Source organism: Phragmites australis, chromosome 2 (genome assembly GCF_958298935.1).
Source record: "Phragmites australis chromosome 2, lpPhrAust1.1, whole genome shotgun sequence".
Lineage (NCBI taxonomy): Eukaryota > Viridiplantae > Streptophyta > Magnoliopsida > Poales > Poaceae > Phragmites > Phragmites australis.
Window position 1 is genome coordinate 33,792,833 of NC_084922.1, and position 11,047 is coordinate 33,803,879.

Genomic DNA, 11,047 nt, shown 5'->3' on the forward strand with positions numbered 1-11,047 from the left:
ATAACTCCTCTGTCGATCAGCATCCGACGCACCTCCGATCTGGATATGTCCGCAGAAATGACAAAGGCATCCGTATGAGGATAATCGTGAACTCGAAGGTCCTCCTGAGAGAAGATGATCAGTTGGTGTGACCATCAAGACTTGACCATCGGGGATCTAGTTCCCACATGATTGACCCTGCGCACATACTCCCTCCGGTGCCTCTTGGACTCAAAATCGTAGCTGGCACCCCAAGAGATGGCCAACATCATGCTTCGAGCCCCCTCCACATTTTGGAATGACCTTGCTTCATTTGGAGGGGCTTCAATAGCCATTCTAGGCGGAGATGGTGACAATTCAAGTGTATGCGATTGATGTGAAGAAGGGGCTCCGATCCATGCTGTGGGGTAGTAGGGTGGGTGGGTGTACATTGGGGTTGGCCCGAAGCTAGGCCCACCTCGCATCTCCGCATGGTGCACTATTTGAGGGTCATGTGAAGACCCTGAGCCCGAAGGTCTAGATGACTACTGGTTTAGTCCTTCCATGAGGGTCACTATGTGAGGACACAACTTGGTTGTGTGGCCCGCGTCTTCGCCATGTACTGTGCAGTATAGTGGCCATGGCCGCTCGGAGCTACGACCCTGACCCCTCATCGAGCCTCCACCTCTCTGTTTGCTTTTATCCGAGCACTCCTCAATGTTGTGCACCCCCCGCTTGTGGCCCCTCGGCTGGTGAATCCACAACTTCGAAATTGATTTTTGATCAGCCTATTCAATCTGATTCTTGACAGAATCCATACCTTTTCTACTCCTAACATGTCTTACATATGTATAAATGATGATTGTTGGTTTTGTGCCTGTCTGAAGACCGGTGAGATTCCCTTAAGCGCTCTTCCTTCTCTCTTCATTGAGATGCTTTCTCCTTGCCTGCCCTACTGCTTCGGGTTTTAGAGGTCGTTCTATCGGCATGTCTTCGAAGCTCGTCCTCTTCGGCCCTCGAGTACTCTTCATCTTGGTGAACAACTCATCCACATCCTTGATCGGCTTCTGTGCTAGGCGCGAGCCCAGGGCCCATGAACGCAGGCCTTGCTGCGCGGCATCTATGATTGTATTGTCGTTCAGATCCTTCGCCTGGCACTTCACTCGCACGAAGCGTCGAGTGAATTCCTTCAAGCTTTCACCCTCCTTCTGCTTTACTATAAATAGATATCCTACGGTGACCAGGGCCGTGTAATTACCTTAGAAATGTGAGAAAAGCGCCTCCTGAAGCTGCTCCCAGGAGAATATCATTCTTACTGGAAGAGAGGTGTACCATGAGAACACGATTCCCTTGATGGCTAAGACGAAAGCCTTAGCCATGGTAGCTTCATCTCCCCCCGCGGACTCTATCCCGGCCTCGAAGCTCATCACAAATTCCTTTAGATCGGTCTCACTATTGTACATGTGTAGTTGAGGCATTTTGAACCACTGAGGCCACGACCGCATTTGCAGACTCGTAGCCAACAAGGAGTCTTGATCCACCGCCCGTAGCCGATGGAGTTCCTCCGATCCTCACTGATGAAGAAGCTATGATCTCCACTATCGCTGAGGCCTCCTAGAGGCCCTTATTGAGATGAGAGGGACTGATGGAGGGATCTGAGTTCCTCACGTAGCTCCTGTATTTGCTTGTTGGCCTCCTCCACCTGGCACATGTACAACGCATCATTGCCATCGTGAGCTCCTACTCCATATTCCACTAGGACGCATGGGGAAACCCGATGATGCTTTGGGGCGTCCGACGTAGTCGTCCAACCTTCATGGACATCTGGGGTGATCGCCCCAGACAGTGGCAGATCCAGGATTGTAGGCAAGGGTGGTCCAACTTAACTAATTTTTCATGCCAACATAATTAAGTCTAAAATTTGCCTTAAAGAAGCTTACACACCTACATGGGCCTTAAGCTGGTGCAAATTCTTAGGATGGTCCATGACCCACAGTGCCACCCAGTTGGATCTACCATTGGCCCTGGGCACCCCTGTTCTACCTTGGACAATCGTCCCGACTCTGAGTATTTTGATCCTAGAGGCCTCGACCGAAGCCCCAGCCCCCGCGGTCGCCACCACTCCTCCTTGCTGCGAAGGGACCTTCAAGCCTTCCTCACTGTCTGCAGACACTTGTGTCTTTTCTTTTCTAGTCTTCAGTGGCATGAGATCACTACGTGGTTGTGGGTTCGATCTCCATAGATGATGTCAAATGTTGGGATCGTGATCGTAACACAATGAACAATACTTGTAACTATTGGTGTAATAAATATTTCTTTCTTGTTATTAAATTAGATGAGTGGGAGTATTTATAGGCATATCTTAGCCACTCCTGTGTGAGCTCTCTGTAATTTATTGGGTACCCAGCGGCACATTTACCTTTTTCTTTCATACCAGATCAAGTCATTAAATCATCGTCAAGTTTTGATCAAATTTGTTCCATGCATGACCAAAAAAGTTAGCATCAAGCTAAACAGTACCGAATTATTTTTATAGGAAAGTAAATCAATTAATTCTGCAAAATTTTGTAACGCGTGAGTTACCCAAAGGTTTACGCTCCTCCCTTTGTCGGCCCACCCGGCCCATCGCAAAAATATCTTTCTTCAATCCATTCCTCACTTCAGTCCAAGCAGGCGAGACCGCGAGTCAGGAGATAACGCCGGAGCCAGTTCGCGGGCAGGCGCAGGTACGCGCGCTTCTTCCGATTCCTCGAGCCGCAGATTCCTGCCTGCGCTCCATCACCGCCCTGTGCTCCCGATTTCTTCTCTCCGTCCCCGGTCGTCGTGTTCCCTGCTCCGCGCCGACGAGGAGCTGCAGCGGAGGTTTCTGTCCCAACACCGAGGAGGAACCGTCAGGCGAGGTCGCGGAGGTCCCGTTTGCGAGTTGCTGAGCCCTCTCCGGGACTCCGGCTGCCTCTTGCGGTCGTCCTGAGGTCACCTGAGCGCCGGCTCCTCCTTCCCAAGCGTGCGCTCTATCTCCGGGCCAGTTTCCTATTCCCTCCAAAGAATCTTCCGCCACGGTTTGGTGCCTCTAGTGTGTGAAGCGAACCGTACTCCCTTCTCTCTTCCCCATGGTTCGATTTGCGCCCACATTGGTGCTGCTCTAATCGTTCTCGACTGCCAAGTTTCTGGGCTGAAATCGCTTCTGCAAGAAGCAACGCTGTAGTGGGTGCAGCTCCAGTCTGGGGAATGGCGCCGCCGCCGAATGCGACCATAGGGCTGCTCAATCTGGGCGGGCGCGGGGTTCTTCTCCCCACCTCGCAGCCTAATTCGAGCCCAGGTCGCGGGTTCTTGGTTCCTGGGAGGAGCGTCTCGGTGTTGCCACTGCGCTGGGGTTTGGTGAGGAAGAAAGGCCGGGCTCTCGATTCAATAACTGCCGGTGCTGTGGCTAGCGGGGAGGCCGGTGCCGGATCGTCGGAGCTGCGGCACATCGAGAAGGAGCTGACGTTCAGCCCGACATTCACCGACTATGTGAAGATCATGGAGTCAGTGAAGTTGGACAGGAGCAAAAATTTAGAGGGCGGTGATTCGGATGGACGGAAGTCGAGGAGAAGGTTCATGGGTGATGGCGATGCATCGGTTGTTCGAAGAGCGGATATGAGATCTGGTGCTGCAAAGAATAAATTATTTGAAAGGGGAAAGGGTGATCAGAGGGACAGGAGTAATGACAGAGGTAGAGGTGTGCATTTGGCGAAGAATGGCAATCAAAAGAATGTTACTAGATTTGTGGAGAAACGAGCGCAAGATGATGTTACAAGTAGCCATGGCGGGCAGGGAAAGGTTGAACAATATGTACAGAGAAGAATAGTTCAAGGTGACAGAAGTGAAATTGGAGGCAATGGGCGGTTTGCATCACATGAGGAGGCTAAAGATACTGGAGGTAGTATGGGTGTTCATCAATCAGTGAGGAACAAGCAAGCTCAGTCAGTTGCTCGAAAGCATTTACCGAAAAGGGAAACTTTTTCTGTACCTCGGACTTCTGCCCCTCCGAATACCAGCACCTTATCGAAGAAAACCGAGTCTAAAATGGGAAAAGAAAGATTTATTAGCACAACAAGCAGTAAGAATGAGCACTTCAACTTTTCCAGAGATACAAAATTTTCCAATAATGAGGTCAATGCTGATGGTAAATTTCAAAGATACCAGCGAAGAGTAGAAAGTCTAGGGACGAACTTTGTGGTGCGTAGGTTTGGAGATAATGCCATGGACTGTAAGAAACCTACTGTAGGCAAAAGATATGATCATATGCAGACAACTCCTGAGCATGATGGTCATTCAATTGACACTTTGAAGTTTGATAAACCTGAAATAATTCACACGCAGAGAGAAGAAAATGTTAAAAGGGGGCAGTTTGTTAGGAGGGATGCAAAAGCTATGGACTTTGATGATAGAGCTGCTTTCAAGACTTTTGAGGTATTTACTGATGTCAGGAACAGACCACGGGTTCTTCGAATGGAAATGGAGGAGAGAATTCAAAAGTTAGCTAGTCGGTAAGTCTTTCATGTACTTGATTTTGTTGTAACGCTTGAGTTGTGTTGGTTTTTCTGCTGCATAAGTTGAACATAACTACTTTTTTGTATTCACTGGTTTTATCATTTACCATCATCACTGACATCAAATTATGATCATGCTGACCTGCTTGGCAATTTATTTCCCAGAAAAATGAAGAAAAACAACTCTTTTGAATTTTGATAGATAATGGCATAACACCAGTGTACTTACTGAGCTTCTAGCAAGATCGGTGCTCATATTTCTGCTGTCCTGTGCTTTACGAGTATTTCAATGCTTGTTGGTTATTTTATAGGCTGCTGAAATGTTATAAGCATGAGTATGCAATCAGTCACCAGCCAACACCTGCTTTAAAAATCATTACTAAGTTATTATTTACAATCATGATGATTAGGAGATGCAAGATATTGTTTACGCAATCCAGCAATGGAACTTCTAACCTGAACTGATTAAGATATACCTTTTTGTGTCTTTCCTTTCCTACGCAAGTGATTAAATATGTGGAGCTCCATTGTCTTAGTTAATTCCTTATGGTTATTTATTTTTCGAAGGCTGAATGCTACAGATGTCAATACCCCTGAGTGGAAATTCTCCAAGATGATTCATGATGCAAAAATCAAATTCTCTGATCACTCCATCCTAAGGATTGTTCAAATGTTGGGTCGATTCGGAAACTGGAAACGTGTTTTGCAGGTTGTTGAGTGGCTTCAATCGCGTGAAAGATTTAAGTCCTACAAGAGCAGGTAAATAGTTGTCCACTCATATATTGCTAATGTGTATTGAGTTGTTAAATATACGAAATTAAGCTTAAATATTTTATTTAAGTTCTCTTGGGTACCTTCCAATAATCTTTTTTTTTTTTTGCATTAAGTAGATATAATGTTTCGCATTCGAAATGCATGTGGTGTTCATAAAGTTATCTTTATGATGTAGGTACATTTATACGACAGTTCTTGATGTTCTTGGGAAGGCAAAGAAACCTTTTGAGGCGTTGAACGTATTTTACACCATGCAGGTATATTACTCAGCTTTGTCTATGGTTATCTGGACCTGATCTGACCTTATTTAAATGTTATCTCTACTATCATTTGCAGAACCAATTGTCTTCGTACCCTGACATGGCAGCTTATCATTGTATTGCTGTGACTCTCGGGCAAGCTGGTCTTGTGAAAGAGCTATTTGATGTTATTGATTGCATGCATTCTCCTCCTAGGAAGAAGTTTAAGGTGGACCCTCTTCAGAAGTGGGATCCTCGCTTGGAACCAGACCTCATTGTATACAATGCAGTGAGTAGCATTTGTATCAAATTTTATATGTAGGTAAATCTATTGGTCATTTGGTCTTCAGTAGAACATTACTACTTCTACTGCATTGCAGGTTTTGAATGCTTGTGTGCAACAAAAGCAATGGGAAGGAGCATTTTGGGTACTGCAACAGTTGAAAGAGAAAAATATTCGTCCAACAAATACAACATATGGTCTTGTAATGGAGGTATGTTGATCTTGATGTTACATTTGACACTCAGTTCTCGTGCTCTTCCTCTCAAACCCAACTATGCTGGTCCTGGACTGCCACTTCTGCAAATCTTTTAGTATATTTTGGAAGATCACAAAGTAGTTTGTTCTTCTTTGAAATGCATTGATTTAGGCCACCACTGCTCCACTTGGCTCTTGTCCGATTTCTGTAATCCTGTAGCATTATGTTTTCAATGTAATGTTGTCTTTTTCGAGAATGTGCCGTGCATGTATTTCATTAAGGAGAAGAAGAGTTTACAACACACAACACAACAGAAAAAAACAAAAGACAGCAAATAAAAGGACCCGCTGCCCCAGCGGACACTGAGGCTACTACCCACTAAATGCTAGACGACCTATGACGAAAGAAACAAGAAAACAACTAATTACTGAAAGAAATCCAACCGGAACAGCAGACCTGCTTTGTCCCAGACTCGCGTTTTCAATCTATTTTTGTCATTGTTCTTTATGTGGCATGATACCTTTTCAGTCTATTTTAACCTATTGTTACTGCAGGTAATGCTTGTCTGTGGCAAGTACAATCTGGTGTATGAGTTCTTCAATAAAGTGGAGAAATTGTCGATACCTGGTGCTCTGAACTATAAAGGTAATGCCTATAACTTAACTTTAATTTGCTACATAGTATAGTTGACATCTCAGACTTGCTGCTGTTTGTAGTTCTTATAAATGCACTATGGAGAGAAGGAAAGATTGATGAAGCAGTGATGGTTGTGGAGGATATGGAAAATCGTGGAATTGTTGGTTCTGCTAGTCTCTATTATGACCTTGCTCGGTGCCTTTGCAGCAGAGGGCGGTGCAAAGAAGCACTTCTCCAGGTTTGTGCTTAACCCAATGCAGTGAATTTGCAATTCACAAGGCATAGCTGATGTTGACACAGAACTTACATCTTGCTATGCTCTTCTTGACTTGCTCATTACCATTGATTATGCATAGAAAGTCATTCTATATTGGGCACACTGAAGGATAAGTACTTAGTGAACAGTAGATTTTATAATCAATATAAGTCAGATTCTTTTGGCTTCAATCGTTTCCTATGATTTACAATATGCTATTTGCTTTCATGGATAGAGTTAAGTGCCTGACAGAACATACAGTTTTTCATGGCATCTCTGCCTACACAAAGCAATACCATGTTAATAGATGCGTAAGCAAGATAGCAGAAACCATACTTTTGTTGCAGTAGGCACTTGTTGGGACTTAGCACCATTACTTTAGATATGTGGATGTAAGGCTGGAGTTAGGCTCCGAACCTATTCTGATCCTCCAATTTTTATTGCAGAGCTTTTGATTTGAGAAAAAGTTTCAAATCCTGTTAAGTACTTAAACAAGTAATGCAGCATAGGGAAAAACAATATGTGAGCTTTTGGTCATAAAAGACCCAGAAGAGTTGACAGAGAACTAATTTTTAGGCCATTGCTCAACTATGACTTCTTTGTCTATGAACCCCAGAGCCATCCGTCCAATTGTCCGTTATTGTCATGCCGTCAGACTGCTTGTTTCATCTCACTAACTTTTGTCTGATGACAACTACACTGCAGGTTGAGAAGATATGCAAGGTTGCTAACAAACCACTGGTTGTTACCTACACAGGACTTATTCAAACTTGCATAGACAATGGCAGCATGGAAAATGCTAAATACATATTCAATGAAATGTGCAACTACTGTTCACCTAACAATGTAACTTGTAACATCATGCTGAAGTCATACCTGGAACATGGAATGTTTGAAGATGCAAAAGATCTACTCCAGAATATTCTGAACAGGAGGATAAGGAGCAAAGTGGATCCGAGTCAAATTGCAATTGCCGACAAGTTTACTTTCAATACTTTCATGGAGGCCTGTGCTGAAGCAAAAAGGTGGAATGACTTTGAGTATGCATTTCGCGAAATGTTATCGAAAGGGTACCACTTTGATGGACGAAGGCACCTCCGTATGGTACTTGATGCTTACAGGAATGGGAAGGTACTTATCACATATGCTCAGCCTTGATTATCCATACATAGATATCCTTAAGAGTCTATGGCCCCGTTTGGTAGGGTTTCGGATTCTCCAATATTAGTTTCGGATTACGTTTCTCCCTGGAAAAGTTTCTCTGATGAATGAAAATCACATTTTGCAATCGTTTGGCTAGTATGGTGGTTTCAAATTCTTGAAAGAGCACATGTCAGAGGAGGGGATGATTTGTGTGAGAAACCATTTTCAGCCGTTTCTCCCTCCTAGTGTAAAAACAAGAAATGTTTCTCCCATTTTTTATTCGAAATGCTTGCCCATTGCATGTTTGGCAAAGATTCTCCTGTTTCTGATGAGAAACAGAATCCAGAATCTCTGCCAAGCAGGGCCTATATATAAAAGCAAGAATATTCATTGAACATAGTCATCTCTAAGCTGAAGCTTGTTGCCTGACCTTGCGGTAAACTATTTGGCACATGTCTGTTATGATAATAGGAGAATGATCCTGGTTTTGTCTTGTAGACATGGTTGAGATACTGTATCATAATCGATCGTAATAATTGTGACTTGACACAAAAGGGCATATCGAAGTTCTGCGTTTCAATATCAGGTTATGTATAGATTTTTCTGGGATGAGCGTGTGTGTGTGAACATACATGTGAACTTTAGGGCATTGTGGACAACAAGCAAGTTGTCAGTTCTTTTCGATGCTCTTAAAAGAAAATTGTTAAGCAGAAGAGTCGCATAATAGAGCTAAACCCAGTTCCGTTGCAGTTTGATCTGTTTCCATCTCTCAGCCTGTGTGCACCTGTGTTTGCATGTCTGCTAGTGTCGGTACGAGTGTACGAGTTTAGTCATGCTCTTTGCTTATATTCTTAGTTACATTAGCAGCAGTCGCTTGCAGCAGTAGGAACCTTCTTTTCCTGTCTAGCTGCTCCGGTGAATTAATTTTTATATCTCACCCTAGTTGTTCATCACAATTCAGGAACAGCTGTTGCATGATATCTGGCGCTACCTGTGTCATCATGGCCGGGTTCCACCCGCCCCTCTTATAATGGAAAGATTTTGCCTGAAACTGATACAAGGCGACACAACTGGGGCGATCTCTTGCGTCAGCAGATTTCAGGAGAGCAAGATACGCAGCGTGTCCTCCATGTCGTGGTTCAATCTGCTGACCCGAAACGCGGACCACCTGAAGGAGGAAAATATTACCAAGCTAGTTCATGAACTCAACAAACTCATTAGCTCGAGTACCTCCTCTGATTGTTTGTATCAAAATATTCTGAGTAGCTGTACAACATTCCTTTCTGGTGCTGTTGTTGTAGAAAAGGCACATTTTGACCAACAGATAGATTTACATAATTCGTAACCAGCAAAATTCCTCCATATTTGTACATTGTTGTTCAACGTTTGGTTATCAGTACTAAGCGTTGTTTGCTTATTACTTCATAATATCTTGTAAGGAAGTGTAGTACGTATTAGAATACAAAGACTAACTTGACAGTAGAGCTGGCTGGTTAGTTATTGTTGAACTGGATTTTTCATTTTTTAAACGAACTGTTGAACTGAATACCGGGAGAACTTTGAGACTGTCGTTGGCCGTCATCCTGGGTGATGCATGGTGCTTGTTTGTTCCTTGTGCGAGACATCGAGTCCTCATGCATGTCAGCAGCCAGGTAAATCAGTCTCCATTTAACTGATCTTTGTAGTAAAAGTAGCTAAGTGATCGTATGTTGTAACAAAAACTAAACATTAGATATAGTAATATTAAACATAAACTTAATGTATAGAGATATGAATATGTCATGGAACGTCATCGAACATATACGCTATAAGCGATTTCGTAGTTTGATTTTAGATAGAATTCGAAAAAAGAAGATGTGATTATCTTTATTAGTAAAATAGGTCTTATATTCTTAGCTGGTAATGAGACGAGAAGACTAGAGAACTAGAATAGATGGCAAAAGTGAGTACATTATTTGAATATTAGAGTTTTTATTAGATAAAAGCAAGGTAGGAGAAGAGGTGAACTGAGACTCAACTTGTGTTTTATATAATATAGATTATGGCATCGTGAACTGGTATGATGGAACATTTTTTTAGAACAAGGAAAACATTCTAGCCTCTGGAGGCATGCCACATTTGGTTCTTATTACATTATCTCAGCACTTGCTGATCCTTTGGAATATAAAAAGCAGCAAACGACATGGAGAAATATATCATCTAACATATAGCATGCTACTAAATCTCTATCTATTATTGGCCAAAAAAAATACATGTCACCATTTCCAATGCATGACATGCCGAGCTTATGTCCTCTCTGTATTTCTCTTTTTGCAACAATCTTCAAAATCTCAATCAGTAGGTTGCTCTGAACAAAACGTGCATAAAATATATCATAGTTTTTTTGTCAAATAAAACGTCGTTACGACATCTCCATATAGCCCAATATAGAGCAGCTACACCCGTTATGATTCTTTTTTTTCTTTTCCCTCCCTAGTCTGCAAAGCCAGCCAATCATCGCAGGAGCTATGCTGCTAGATTTGTTAATTCTAAGGCAATTTTGATTATACGCCATATGGAGTTAGCAAAGTGGCAGTCTAAAAAGAAACGGTGAATATTTTCGTTGTGATTACATAAGCTACATTTGATATTTCCATTCCAATTATATTTTGCCATTGGTCAGAATGACACCTCTTTCTAGATACTATAAGAAAATCTTGATTTTAAGGGGAAGTTTGAGTTGGCACAACCACTTATGATGGAAACTAACAGATTGATTAATCATCTATTGATACATTCAACTGACAGAGAATTGCCCATTCATATGTAACTTCCACTTGACAATGTCAATATCAATATCCTGAAACAAATTTGTATCCACTAGCTTAAACACAAGACCATGCCAAGCAGTTGATTTGTCTCTATGATTGGTCTTTGGAATGAGATGTTAAGGAATATTGTTCTCATTATCTCTGCTATTGTGGCATTCTTTCTTCTCACCACATTGTACAACGGTTGGTATTATTCGCTGAGAGGGTTATTGCCCATCCA

At 42.8% G+C, this 11,047-nt stretch overlaps 1 protein-coding gene across 1 annotated transcript; it reads left to right on the plus strand.

Moving 5' to 3' along the window:
* The first annotated feature begins 2,610 nt into the window (after nucleotides 1–2,610).
* On the plus strand, nucleotides 2,611–9,437 carry LOC133908465 (pentatricopeptide repeat-containing protein At1g30610, chloroplastic). The gene is made up of 9 exons (XM_062350501.1): nucleotides 2,611–4,487; nucleotides 5,058–5,249; nucleotides 5,440–5,521; nucleotides 5,601–5,792; nucleotides 5,884–5,997; nucleotides 6,537–6,627; nucleotides 6,699–6,856; nucleotides 7,580–8,005; nucleotides 8,979–9,437. Exons 1-9 carry the CDS (start codon nucleotides 3,187–3,189, stop codon nucleotides 9,360–9,362), a joined length of 2,940 nt encoding a protein of 979 aa, XP_062206485.1. The 5' UTR covers nucleotides 2,611–3,186; the 3' UTR covers nucleotides 9,363–9,437.
* Nucleotides 9,438–11,047: the final 1,610 nt, after the last annotated feature.

What these genes read in the sequence shown, in the direction of transcription:
- LOC133908465 (XM_062350501.1), top strand. Translation starts at nt 3,187, where the DNA reads ATGGCGCCGCCGCCGAATGCGACCATAGGGCTGCTCAATCTGGGCGGG. An exon ending in CATATGGTCTTGTAATGGAG is followed by an intron (nt 5,998 to 6,536) that starts GTATGTTGATCT and finishes TTGTTACTGCAG; the next exon opens with GTAATGCTTGTCTGTGGCAA. An exon ending in TGGTGCTCTGAACTATAAAG is followed by an intron (nt 6,628 to 6,698) that starts GTAATGCCTATA and finishes TGCTGTTTGTAG; the next exon opens with TTCTTATAAATGCACTATGG.